The 15,190-nt window shown below is 29.0% G+C and overlaps 1 protein-coding gene across 1 annotated transcript in view; it reads left to right on the forward strand.

Annotated features, from left to right (window-relative positions):
- The first annotated feature begins 8,235 nt into the window (after positions 1-8,235).
- The window catches only part of LOC123301071 (TWiK family of potassium channels protein 7), a 75,137-nt gene continuing 68,182 nt past the window's right edge, over positions 8,236-15,190 (forward strand). Inside the window, exon 1 of the mRNA XM_044883800.1 lies at positions 8,236-8,926. Within this exon, the coding sequence (XP_044739735.1) occupies positions 8,236-8,926 (691 nt within the window). The remainder of the gene's footprint in view (positions 8,927-15,190) is intronic.

The raw sequence follows: 15,190 nt of genomic DNA on the forward strand, positions 1-15,190 counted from the left end.
CGCAACCTCCGCTAATGTAAGATTTTTCGCGGATTTTGGAAATCAGAAAATCAGTTATTTCCAACCTTGTTATATCTAAACATATAAGGCTTTGAGGTAGTAAGACCTATCCTAATTTTGAATTTTATAATTTAATAGACACATTTGGGTTAATATATCTATCAAAAGTGCATCCTCCAATTCTCTATATATGATCAAAGTTTGTCAATGAATTTACGATAATAAGAGTAGGCATATCAGATTTTCTGATTTTCAAACTCTTTTGAATTCCTTCTTTGGATGTCAAAACCATACCGAATCTGTTCCTCTTATAAGATGTACAAAATAAGCCTTTTTAAGTCTGTTTGCTTAAGCAATCCTGAGTGATCTTACCTAGTTAACATTCCCCTGTACTATACATAATATAAAATATACTACCATCATGCATTGTTGAAGGGTGTCTTGCAAAGATAAGCCTTGATAAATGCTAACACATTCCTTAAACTGTATTTGATTCTGTGTTCTGCTGTTGTATTATACAACAAAAATTACATCAATACCTTTCAAATTTTTTTGTAGAATATATGCTACTAATATATGTATATACATATATTGAGAAAAAGGGTGTTTTATTAAAAATACCTTTATTTTCATTTCCCCCTTACAAAAATACTCAATTTAAATTCCTTTTTATTCAATATTTAGATTTATGAATTGTTAAAACCCTTCGAAATCGGCCATTTTAAAATTTCTACACTTTAAGAAAATTTTTTTAGAAAATCCAAAATCATACAGCAAACATATTTTAGGCAAGTGCTAAAATTATTATTTTTTTATAAATTAGAAAAATGTCATATAGAAATAAAAATCTTTTAATCTTGCTAGCACAATCAAGAAGGATGAATTATTTTTGCTCGTAAATAATAGCCGGAAACTTTATCAGGCCCCTATATAATAAACAAATTCGTAGCGCAGGAGCTGCGTTAACTAAGCGTAAGCTTACTACTACATGAATAAAAATATCCCACTTTTATTCGGTAAACGTAAATTGATAAAAATTTATTAAATTTAAGCCTCTTATAAAATCTCGATATATAGTTGAAGAACAACTAAGATAGAACGAAAATTATTAGTAAAAAGTTTGATATTTGTTTTTATGATGGTGGCAAAATATACGAAAATCCTTGTTATTCAAAAAGAAATACAATGAATGAATGAATATACTAAGAATAATATTTCTATCACTGTCTAATATAAATGGAATGTAATTAATGTGAGATAGAGATAATAAGATCGGATTTTACACACACTATGTGGCTCACAAAAATGTAAAGCATATTTGTAAAATGTAAAGCTATTCTATCTGTGAATGGGACACCCCCATTTCACAGCTTACCAGCAATGGATAATACTGTTGAGAGCTCCCTTTCATAAAAACAGCAGTGTATATTAAAGAACCCTAGAACCTTGTAATAGAAATATCACCACCGAATCACCTTACAATGGTGAAAAAGGTTAACAACGGTTGATATGTGAAATTTTTTAAATTGATAGGATTGTCAGATTATTGATAATTCGTTGCATCTGCTTGTGATCGAAATATATTAGTTTATTTCGAGACCTATCAGTTAACAAGGAATCTTCTGGCAGTCCTATCAATTTAAAATATTCCACATATCAACCGTTTCTTATATTTTCTTCTTTTTTAAGGCTTTTTTAAGATTTAATAATTATTTCCGTTTGTAGTGAGCCATCCGGTATGTATTTAAGTAAAGAATAATTTATTCCGATTGCCTTTTCTCTTTTTTTTTTCTCACAAATTCAATGAAATGTTTCTTTTCTCTGATGAAAATATTTTTCAATAATAATGACTTGCAACAAAATTTTATAAATCTACGGCTTTTATTTGAATAATATATCATTTATTATTATTTCTGTATATTTGATGTATCATTTCAAAAACATTTACATATGTTTTATGGATGCATCGATGTAAATATGAATAACACGAAATTGAATTCATGCCTGAATTTTTTGTTTTCAGCTTTATTTTCTACTGGAGGCTGTATGATTGACCTTCATTTTCATCAAAGGGTTGATATAGGAAATGGCAAGAGGTTCCTCAAAGTCTCCAATATATTTTACTTTTGCCGATAACTCTGATTAAGGTGATTGTAAACCGACAGTATTGTAAAACCTTGTTTTGGTTTATTGCACGGTACATCTAAACCAAAAACATGCTTTGCAGTCAAATAATGTGTTATTTTTAGCTTTTCAATACCCCGCAACTACAAAAATATATAATATATTGTGTACAAGTCCTGCTAATAAATTTGATAACATAGATATCAATATTCTAACTATAGTCGTCTCTGTTCATCAAATGATGGATCTTCGATGAACTCATAATTAAATTAAAATTTTAGTTTTATGTCACCGGCAACCTTAAATTTTTATGGTATTATTATAAACTACAAGATTGTCTAAGTATTTAAGATCGTTTTTTGTCACACTCTTGAAAAGGATAACCAATATGATTCATCATTTTTTCAGTCAACTTTGAACGATAAAATAATAATAAAAAGCCCGATGACCTAGGAATTTCTTGTGATTTTTGGAAACTTTGTTAATAAAAAAATGTATTTATAAAATTTTTTTGAGATATTAAAGTTTTAAATTTCTCGGAATCTTTCTTGGAATCTCTTCTATTTTTTGCAATTCAATTTAGCCAGAATTCAATATTCAAAGTAGATAATTGTGATATGGATTATATGCCTGATAACATTTTGTAGCACGAACCCTACTTAATGTTCACAATATCAACTATGATGATTCCATTTTTGTTGTTAAAGGGGAAAACTTTTTTATTGAAGGGTTAACGAAAAAAATTTATTCTCTATAAAAATCTCTACTTTCGAAAATATTAATATTGAGCTATTCACTTTTGACGTCAAATGTACAGAGTGTCCACAAATTGAAAAAGTTGGGTATGAATGTAAATGATCGTTTAGAAATGTAGGTCACTTAATTAGAAAAAAAAATAGGGAAAACGATTCAAGAAATCACTAGCGAGGTATGTAGGAGGGTATATTTATGAAAGAAGGTGGGTACGCTGTGGTTCAGGAGGAATAGTAAATATTTAAGTTATGCATTCAGGAGCACAAGACAAACATAAAATTTCTAACATAAAGGGGTACTATTATCAAACGTTACAGAAGAGAAATCATCTCTAAAGAACCATCTAGAACCGATAAAGTAAAATTAATTAAAGCTTCGTTTCGTTTGGAGATGAAATAATAAATGTTCAGATATTGGTAAGTACTTGAAACCCAACTGATAATGTACACGCGGGTATTTAAGTTACTTAACCCGCCAGCTATTATTATGTTTCTTATAACTTGTGTTTGAATTTTGATTATTATATGTTATGTAGGTACTTGTATGCACTGTTGAATAAAACTAACATATGCAATCATCATAACATCATTATCATAAATGTAACAGCAACACAGCAACACAGAAACCATAAATATTGTGTACGCTCTAAAACTTTATTATTCATGTACATTCTAAAGATTATGTAATAAATATGTGGGCATACAAGGAACACAAAAAGTTATCAATCAATGAAAAGTCCTTGTTATATATGATTTTAGCATAGTAATAGAGAATATTATTGTAAAGTTGTCATTGGATAAGGAGGATAAGTAAGAGAGGGAAAAGAGGTAAATAGTTTTAAAATCAATGTGGATGATATTTTCAACTTATATGTCATCATTAAAATTTAATACACTTGAACAACAAAAATAATTTAAAAACTCTTAATTTATTATCAATCAAAATTAAACAGAAGAAACTAGATCATAAATCTAGTGCTAGTTTCCTATGTTTTTAGCGGTAGTATGGATAATAAAAAAAAAACTGACCCGGATAAAAGAGACCGATAAAAAAGATTGAAAAATTTATGGATCCGGAGACTTGTTGTAATTACGAGGTGGTTTGATTAAGTTTGTTACGATATAGAAGTTGTAACTATATAGAAGTTTTTTCGGTCCATTTCTTCCGACCTTTTTTTTCCTATTAAACAGTAAGAAATAGAGTAAAATGGTTACTCATTAACCTCTCATTCTAATCATAAGTCTGAATCACTGTAGAAAGTTTCGAATGTTGCTTTCAATTGTTCCTAGCATTTTTTGCTCACGCGATATCGACCAGGAATGAATTTAAGAAAAAACTCTCCCGAAACGAAACGACTCCACCAAATGCTATGAAATTCGAATTAATTTGCCGTTAATACGCTTTGATCGACATCCCAACATATCAAATGCTATGCTATTCCTTTCAGATCATATTTCTGTTATTACGCTTCGATCGATACCTTAACGAAGTCGATACCATTTTTTGTTTGCGTGGTATCGACGAACATAAGTTCGTACATACACAGACACACACACACACAAACTGCTTCTCCAAATTGGTTTAATGTCTTGCCCTGACCATGAAACGTAAATACATGTTGAAAATTTCGATTTCGAAAATCGGACCCATTGCAACAACTTCCTTTATTGGGAAGTTAAAAAACATATGATAATAAAACAATTATGCAAATAAATACACCCAAAAACAATGTTCTTGTCAATAAAGTTTTAAGCGTTTTGGACTTTGGGCAAAGTAGTTTTTTCACATTTTGGGCTAGTTTTATGTTTTATTTACATCATTTTATACTTCTTTTGTACATTCATTTTTACACAGCATTATAACCTTTATAAAATAGAATGAATCCTTACTTTTACGCTGCCTGGTGTTATCGCATATGCCAGGATACAGAAGTAGTGTGAACAACAATAGCAACAACAATATGATCATGTACGTAATAATATGGAGACAAGATAGAAAATAAAAGTTTTCGAAGATAATATTTCATATGAAGTATAGCTCGTTAATAATGTATTCTATCTTTGTTGTACATACATATTATATGTATAGTAACAATAATGATAATAGTAGTAATGATAATAATCAAGTAACGTTACTAATATTGCTAAAAGCTTACATGTTTTGATATGATTATGATATTTTCTTAGTATGTAATTGAGATAAGAAAGATTTTCAATTTGTACTTTTCTCATACAGTAAAAACTGGTTATAATGGTATCAGTTATTGCAACAAACCGCTTATAACAACGAAATGGATATCGACCGAATCTCTATGTTAACGTATATGCGAATGTATCGGCTATAATTGTATCTAATTTAACCACGTGTGGCTCCAACGATCAATATTCATTGTAATCAAAAGCCGGCATATTGGCTTTAACAACTAATTCATATACTTGCATACTTTTATTACATGTAAATGTTTTTAACCCCCGAACTACAAAAAAGAGGTACCGCTATGTGTGTCTGTCTTTCTGTCTGTCTGTGAAAAGTATGGCCCAAATTCAGTTGGATTACATACTTAGTTTATTGAAATTGGATAAAATTTGGATGTAATAGAGCAAAAGTAATTTTTTTAGATTCCGATGACGTCATAAAGTTAAAAAATTTGTTTGATAACACAGGCAAATTTGATCCGAATTTATTGGATTTTTTTTAACCCACTAATTTTGGGCCTTTCTTTTCAGCTGTTATGTCAGTTTTTCGCTAGCTATCACTTATTTGCTTAATTTTGGAACCAGGACACCACATTTTTGAAACCTATTAGAGGTAGATTACTTTTGATCACAAATTTGAAAAGTATGATCCAAATTTAGTTGGATAACATACTTGGTTTATGGAAATTGGATAAATTTTGATGTGATTTAACATTATACATTACACAGGTAGATACACCTATCAAATTAATGAATATAATTAAAATAAATTTTGATTGATTTTATAATTGTTATAACGTAACTTTTTATGTTACACTTGTGCCAAAAAGAGAAAAATGTATATGAATGAACCCAGATCTTTATATTTTAACCCTGACTGATACTGACAATAGCACTTAAAACACATATATTATTCTTATAATTGTTTTTACAGACATATATTTTAACTAATAATTAACGACCAGTTATTAATGAAAATCATTATCCAATATTTTTTCCACGGTTTTTTTGTATATGACAAATACTGCTGCTAAATGAAGTAAACTTTTGTGCTATGGTTAACCGTAGAAAAATATGGCATAATAATAAAATGGTTAAATAAAACCTTGGCTGCTAATCATTTTTTAATTGTCAATACTGTTATGTATTGAATTTTATATCTTCAATTTCGATAAAACTCAGAATATAAGGTAATTTTGACCCAGAAAATTCGAAAATCGGGCGAATTCTCTTAACGATGGGGTGAGTAGTATTTGAAATATATGTCAAAAATCGAACCAAAATATCATTTTTCTTGGAAACTACTGGTCTAATCGTCAAATGAATTGGATTTTTGGATTTTTTGAGTCTTTTTTGCCTGTGAAACTGTTATACTTTAACACTCCTTTTTAACTTTAAAAGTGATATGAATCATTGCTTCCAGTCAATGAAGCGAGGTTGTTTAGCGACCATGTGGGTTCTTATTAAAAATGCTAAATAGAGTAAGTCTTACGTGGAAAACCCATTAAAGTTGTCTTTGAGTCAAATTGGCTTTAGAAATTGTTCTAATTAAACAATCCTTCTTAACTTTAAAAAAGATATGCTTCATTGGGTTCTTATTAAAAATGCTAAATAGGTTTTAGATGGAAAATCCATAAAAAATGTCTTGAAATTTTGAGTCAGTGTCTCCACGTCTACTTATATAAGAGCCCGTTTTATCGTAGATTTCATAAATATTCTATAAAAAGTCCATTAATTATATCATTTAACACACCGATATAAATAGATAAAACTTTAAAATAAAATATCAAGTCTAATGATGCTACATACATCTTAGTTCAAATAAAAATGGTAATAGCCGTTTTTGAATATGCAAAAGGAATGTTGAGGAGATTTTTCTTTGACTGGTCATGATCGATTAACAGCATATTATACTTTAGAGAATATGACAAACAATATCAACATCAACACTAGTCAAAATATTTTTGACAATGTTCGATGGTTTAGAAATATCTACCAGAAAGAATCCAGAAATCTGCTCGTATTAATTTTGTATATTCAATTCTGATAAATACCCTTTCGTCCCAATAAAAACATTTATTGAAGACTTCATAGTATTTTATTAGAAACAGTTTTATTTCTTTTCTGTGGTGGTTGATATCTTTGGTTTTTATTATGGCTTTTTTTTTCTATCTCATCTCTCGTGTGTAATGAAAATGGTAAAATATTGTGCGACATTACATTTTAATTGTCACTTTTTCACTTTTTTTCCCACTATTGCTAGTAAACTTACGTTTATATATAAAATGGATATTTATTTTACATTTACTAACATTTATTACCAAAATTTATGGATATTTTATTTCTAATTTTTTTCTTGTTTTTACACTTTTTGTATTTATCAATTTTTCAATCGTCTACATGTCGCCAGTTTTTATTGGTATTATGATAAGATCAGTTTTTACCTCGATTTTTACATTCGCAAAAAAATTGATTAAAATTGGTTCGCAGGCATAATTATCCCGAGTTTTTAAACGGTCAAAATTTCTGAAACTTTAGGATAGTTAGCCCTATTAAGTTCTTAAATTTAATTTCTCATCAAATTCTGTCGGGAAAAAGATTAAATATTCCTTTTGCATAGCTAGAAATAACTTAAATATAAAATAAATTGTTTATATTATAAAATAATTATCCTATGTTAGCCACTTAATTAAATGCAATTTTTATTTTTGTTTCTTTTCCAGATGGATCATTCTAAATCAAACAACAGCAACAACCCAACAACAATGAAGCAAAATTGTACAATCATTGTTAAATAATTAACAATTCATGCACACTCTAACTAGTTCTTCATGGTTTTGTTAATATTTACACAGTTTTACAAAAAAAAAACAACAAACAAACCACTCACAATGTTATTAAATAAATTATAATTCATAAACAAAGTGTTGTATGTGTTTATAAAACCATGTTGAATTATGCAAAAATAATAATAAAAATTAAATAAATTCAAAACAATAAATAAATAAAATAAACGTTAGGAATAAAAACAATTGAATAACAGCAACATAAAATGTAATAAAAAACAATTGAAATAAACAACATAAAACAAAAATGATTGACTAAATAAAAAACATAAAAAAAATAAACAAAACAAAAAAGTGTAAAATATTCCTAAAAAAAAATGGAAAAAGATAGTGGTCGTTATCGTTATGAACCTTATCCAACAATAACAAAACAAAATAATGGCAATACAAATTCATTAAAACGTGATAATAATCTAACAAATAAAACAAAATGTGAAAATAAACGTTGTTCATGTTTTGGACGTAAAAAATCACGCCGACGTGCATTTATTACCGGTTTATGTACAAATTTAGGTATTTGTTCGCTATTATTCGGTTACACTTTAATTGGTTCATTTATATTTCTTGCAATTGAAGGTGGTTATAATACATCATTACAGCAGCATAATCAACGAACATTAGCTGCCACTTCATTAAATGTACCTACAACAACAAAGCAACAATCGTCACAACAACAACAGCAACCAACTTTTAATAATAGTTTAACGTTACAACAATTAAATAATGAAGCACGTGAAAAAACAGTTGAGAATATTTGGGATATAACAGTGAATTTAAATATTTTGTATCGTGATAATTGGACACGATTAGCTGCACAAGAGATAACACGATTTCAGGATCAATTAATTAAACGAATCACTGATGAAATGCATCATCAATATTTAACGTCGTCAACAACACAAGAAGTACGCGCATTAAATCATAATTCATCGTTGAATGGACGATCGGAATATGAATGGACATTTGCGAAAGCGTTTTTATATTCGTTGACTGTTTTAACGACAATTGGTAAGTGTTCTTTTATATGTTTCTATATCATGTGTGTATATTATCGAATGAGTGTGTTTTTTATTATTCGAGTGACCCAGAAGAAGGTCAATATTTTTCGAATATGTATCTTTATATGTAGTTTATATGATATATATAAATCTACATGAGTCCGTTTCTTTATCGATCCATTAGCTCAAGCGACTTGTTGGATTTGAATTTACAAGATGTAAAGGAACTGCTAAGGTTTAAAATTACAGATATGCTTATATTCAAACGCATTGGTGAGCATCCTGAATGTGCATTCGTTCCAAAAGATTATATAATCAGTTTTCTGAGAATTTCTGAGAGAGAGAAGTTTGATATCGAATAAAAACACACATAGTATCAAACTGTAGACTGTTCACCTCAACATGTCATATGCTAAGAATATTTTCATTCATAAAATTTGTGGCTCAATGGCTGAATAGTTTCTGATCTAACTACGAGCACAGGTGGTAATCGGAATAAGTATTGAAATATATAAATCGTGGAAAATGCGTTAAAACAGATACATATATAATCAAACCTGAGTAATAGAGAACTGGTTAAGCGATAAAAATCAAACATGAGAATATTGCTGAGGTTCCAGACTTTCACCTCTTAAAAATAAGGGACAGCCGTTTTCTTACCTGGATCTCTATAACTGAGAGTCTATCTTGCCTGTACTTGTATTAGCAAAAATTCAACAGTTGCTTATGCATGACAATAAAGTTAATGCTTTAATATTTATAACTAAATATTTTTAATATTATTAATAGACTTCTTTATATGAGACAGACCTCTCCTGTACCTCTATAAGCTAGAAACGAACTAGCGAAAAACTTCACGATACTTTCAATTCTGTCTTAAAGAGGTTTGACTGTACTTTTAAATCTTCGCTAAACGCAAGTAATTTGGTATTTGATAGTAATAATTATGGAAACGGTATAATCTACCTGAGAACAATGAAGCGTTGCTAAAAATGTACTTGATGCTTCTCGTCATAGTTTGAATTTTCAATTTATTATCCATACCATACAGATTTTTTATTTCGAAAGATTTACCTGAAAAACTTCAATCTCACACATCTATGAGATAAAATAGACTATCATCTCAGTGAGTGGTCCTTTTTTCTCATTGTTCCCATTTCACTCCAACCCGAGGCGCAATTTAAAGAAATTAGTGACATCCCTCAACCTCGATATTTCCTTTAGTATTTTTTTTTTTTTAAGTTCAAATTTTTATAGTCAGTTTTGTATAAGAACAGACAAGTATCTTTTTGTCTTGCCTTCTCTTATACAAAACTGAACTGAACTAAACAACATTTATACAAAAGATACTAAAGAAACTATCGAGGTTGAAGGATGGCACTAATTATTTTAAATTACGCCTCGGTCCATACTCCGTAGAAGTTTTTTTTTTAAACTGGAACTCCAGTACGCAGCTATAATTATTATAGGCTAGAAGCCATTTAACTTTTAATTCCAAGATAGATTTTGCCAATGTTTTTTGTTGTTGTCATTAACTAATTGTTTTCTATCTTTTAATCAAGATATGCACCGCTAAGAAATGTTAAGAACTGTCCCTACGAATGTACTACTTTGAATTTAATTCCAAGATCATAAATACAAATGCGGTCTCCCTTAAAAGTATCATTTTCAATAAAGAATACCATGGGAGAAAAATACTGAAACACTATATAATTTACATATCTATTTTCCATATTATATCTGTTACACTTAATAGACATAGTTCCATGTAAATTAGGTATTAAACGTGAGTAAGATAATCTTTTAAACAAGGATGGAGAATATTAAATCTATATATGGTTGTGTGAGTACATATGGTATGTATTTAACTAGGACCCGACGACGCCTGAAAAGACGACCAACAAGCGCGTCATTGTCAGTCACTGTTGTGTTGTCAGTTATAAGAGTCAATATTACAACAACACATAACACATATAACAGATATCATTGGTAATGTAAATGAGATTCACATGGGAAAACGATCATTACTGCTCTTATTATTTGTGCTACGATTTGAAATTTATTTCATCTAATGCTGGTATATCATCTATTAGCTTAAATAGTTGGTATACTTGTTTAAGGATGTACGAGCGCCAGGGCAACGTTGGATTAATGGCTTGATTTTTTATATATAGTTGGACTCAGTGTAAATCAATCCTGAAAATTTTAGAGGAGGTTGTCCGATGTTTTAAATAAATAAATGACATCAAAAGTAGGCATATTTAACATTGGTCTTATGGGAAAAAAGTAAATGAATGGATGATATGTTTTCATAGATTTCTCCAAAGCTAGACCTTAGAAATTTAAAAAAAACTATTCAAATTAAAGTTAAAATCTCAATAAATAATTTAAGCAAAAACAACCCGTTGTGCCCGACTAATTAAGGGTGAATTCAAAACAATGATTCAAAAGAACAAAGTCAACTCAAATATTTCAATTTCAATTATAATATTTCCAAAAATTTGTCCCAAAAAATGATAGCTCTCTAATTATCTTTTTCATCTCATCTGATGTCCTTGACAGAAGGAGTGTTATAAGTTTAAAGTTTTAATCTGTGCGTCTGTGTGTTTCTCAGTGGCATCGTAGCCCATAAACGGTCGAACCGTCTCGATTGAGGACATTTTATAGCTAAGTTTTCAAAAATCGGTTTACAAGGAATAAATTTGCATTTCAAAGGAAAGGCATTTGTCGGGAGCTTAACAATTATTCACAATCACTTCAAAATAGATTACCTTTTTCGTAAACACCTTGTACATAAGAACAACTAGATAGAACTCCATGCATATGGATGAACACAATATGTTACGGACGGCTATCGTCACCACACATAAGATTTTAATATAAATTTTATGCACGAGCTTCATTATGTATATAAATACACTGTACATATTATTACCACATTATTTCCCTGATTTTATTTTTATTTTATTTCTTTATTTATCTGCGGAAGCTTCTTCTTTTCTTTTGTTCTAATTTTCCTGTTATTTCCCAACGCGCCAACAACATATTCTACTATTTATTACGTGCAAACAATTTTTTTTTTTTTGTAATTTTAGTACACATTTGAATGGGTATATGTAATTACTGTTGACGTAGTTTTAACGATGTTACCTTTATTAAGATTCCTGCAAATAATAACAATATATTTGCTTCTTGGGTTTATTCAAGAAAATACGAATTGGTTAAATCGGGCATCACTATATACTGTCATCCTAAGCAATTCCGAATTAATATTTCCGAGATTAATATTCTAGTCGACAGTTTATTCATTCACTAATGTTTGAGCTGACATTTTTGAGTTCACTACGTAACCGATTTTAAAAATTCTTCCATCTTTTAAATGCTACATTAACAGCACGTGACATGGCCGTATTTTCTTTTCAAAATTATTAGGAAATCGTACTTAAAGTTACAATCCATTAAATAGTGAACAAACGGGAAATTAAGAGAATTGATAGCTATAACGTGGAAAACTGCTAGTTATTTATATTGTTTAAACAATATTTGTGCAACTATATAAAAAATTCATTCTTGCGTGATTATTTTCCTCAAAGAATGTATTTTAACTTATTTTCATACAAACTTTCGTCCCCCATTTCACCCCTTTTAGGGGATGAATTTCGAAAAATATTTTCTTATGTGACACCTATAAAATAAAATCTACGTTATAAAATCAATATCTTGTCAAAATTCCAAACTTCTATCATTAGCGATTCAAACTGAGCGTCGATATAAGTGCCGCGACATTGTCTTTTTTCCCTCCAGATTATTTCCCCCATCTGAAATGTTTCTGATTTTAAATAATATTCCAAAAGAAAGAAAATCATCAATATCGGAGCTGTCATTGAGGAATCCCTAAGAATGGCCATTTTATAGAATCCTTTATCCGACTAATCATTCAATCATTGATTTTTCAAGGCTACAATATATACTGTGACAGTAATTACATTCAAATTATATTAAATTTATTATCTGCCCCTAACATCCTCCTTCATTTTCCTTCATCGCCTGATATATACATATATTTTTCATAAATAAGCTCTTAAACGTTATGTGCAACACATCATATCGTAATTTATCCTTGTGTGCGGTAATTAATTCGTAATTTACCAATTTAAATACATATATTATTAGTAGATATATATGTATAATATTCACTATTTTAAGGAAATTCAATGTGTATTTACAGTGTATAGAAGTGAATTTATGCTTTCAAAGACGCATCAATCACAGATTCAAATAGATATGATTCCTGTATGCACATACATTTCATGCTAATATTCTCAACATTAAATTTGTATTCATTCATTCGAAATAGAACGTATGTCAAATGACATCCGATACCAAGTATTCCAAAATTAAAATACCCAATATCAGCAATAGGGGATATTTTTCCGTAACTTTATTGGCTGGACATTTCAACTAAACCATTATTTTAGTAATTTATATCTTTTTAGTTACGTAAGTACATATTCAGTGAGATCAGATTTGTCGACAAACTGTATGGTATTAGTTACTTATATTTTGAATGATGTTACATTGAGTTACATTTTTTTATGGCTTTTTATTAGAAAAGTTAATAATAACGTGTGTAAATTCATTTTTTTTAAGTGTAAATTATTCATTGAACTGTCACCAATTGGCGGGGGTTATAACGATAAGAAATATTAATAGTAGTTGAAACATAATTTTCGTACACCTAATAAAATCACCCATTTCGGTTTGTATGCCTCTTTGATTTTGCATGCAAGGTATCACAAAATTGACAAGAGATAGTAATTCGAAATTTAGTTTAACTTTATGCTTTGGAAGTAACGTCAATGAGCAGAAAAATGATAAGCTTACTTCCCGTTTAACTTTATTAACCGCTGTATAAGGACGTAATATATTCTATAATACAAATTTGTTCCACGAACTATTTGACACCATGATTGGATTTTTTTATAGTAAAAATTGTATTTTACAATCCGTTAGTCATTGTTCCTGCTATCTGTTTGCTTTAATCAAATACACTTCAGCGTCAAAACAACAATAATTTATTTATAATATGACAGAGATTCAAATAACAAGTTGATCAATTGAGAGTAAATCATTTCCAAAATTAGGCTTTTTAAAGACAAATTACTAAAAATTAATATTCGATATATCCAATTTTATTATGTTTGATCTCAAATATGTATTAGTGTTCATATGTAAACATAAACATATCAACCATAAAGTTAACAATTTTCTACTTGATGTGTTGCCACTGTTGCATTTTCATTTTCTTCAGATTGTGCAATCAAACATAAAAATTGATAATAAAAGATATAACCTTAAATAAACTACAAATAAAACCTTTAATTTTATGTAAAAACATTACTTAAAACCATAACTTCAATGTAATCTTCACGAATATAACCATTCAAAAAAAAAACTCAGTTTTTGACAGTTCGTTGCTATTATCAAAAATAACTAACCGTATTAACTACATCAAAATCGATTTTTTTTAACAAGAATATAAGTTTAAACTCCAAACAACTATGCGGCTACAAAATCAGAGCTAAAACACACATTCAATTTCTAAATAAAATTATATTCGTAGGTATTCACTTATAAAGCCCATCGATTTTAGCCTCTTTGTATAGATGTTTTTATTTTAAATAATTCGAAGAATGAATCAAGGGAGTTAAGTAACCTAAAATCAATGCGAAACAAATTGGATTCGATTTATATTTTGTACACACAATAAGTAACCTTATTTTATTAAACGGACAAAAATATACTCACCGTATGTACAAAGTGAATTGAGGCGACTTTTAGTATTACAAAAAATTTTTCGCGAAAAGTTTCATAATTCTAGAGCTTCTATTGATTAGGATTATTCTGTACGAAGATGAACTGTATCATTTAACTGAAATAATAAAAATAATAATGGACGAAATAAAATTTCAAATCACATTGTCCCAATGCGCAGATAAATTTAATAGTTTTTTGAGTTCCTTGCAATGGATCCTTGCAATAATAGTTTTTTGAGTTCCTTGCAATGGATGTTAATTATGTGGATCTAAGTATGAAGACAAAAAATGGATGACTGTATCGTTGATTAGAGGTTGTGTAGAATAAAGCTAACAATCGGCTATAACATTGAAATAAGACGCAGAAGAGGCTACTTTTAAACTATATCTAAACAATTTTGATCCTTTTCAGATGCCATGAACTTAACTGGGGAAAATTTTAGTAGAGTCGTCATGTA

The sequence above is a fragment of the Chrysoperla carnea genome, chromosome 5 (assembly GCF_905475395.1).
Source record: "Chrysoperla carnea chromosome 5, inChrCarn1.1, whole genome shotgun sequence".
Lineage (NCBI taxonomy): Eukaryota > Metazoa > Arthropoda > Insecta > Neuroptera > Chrysopidae > Chrysoperla > Chrysoperla carnea.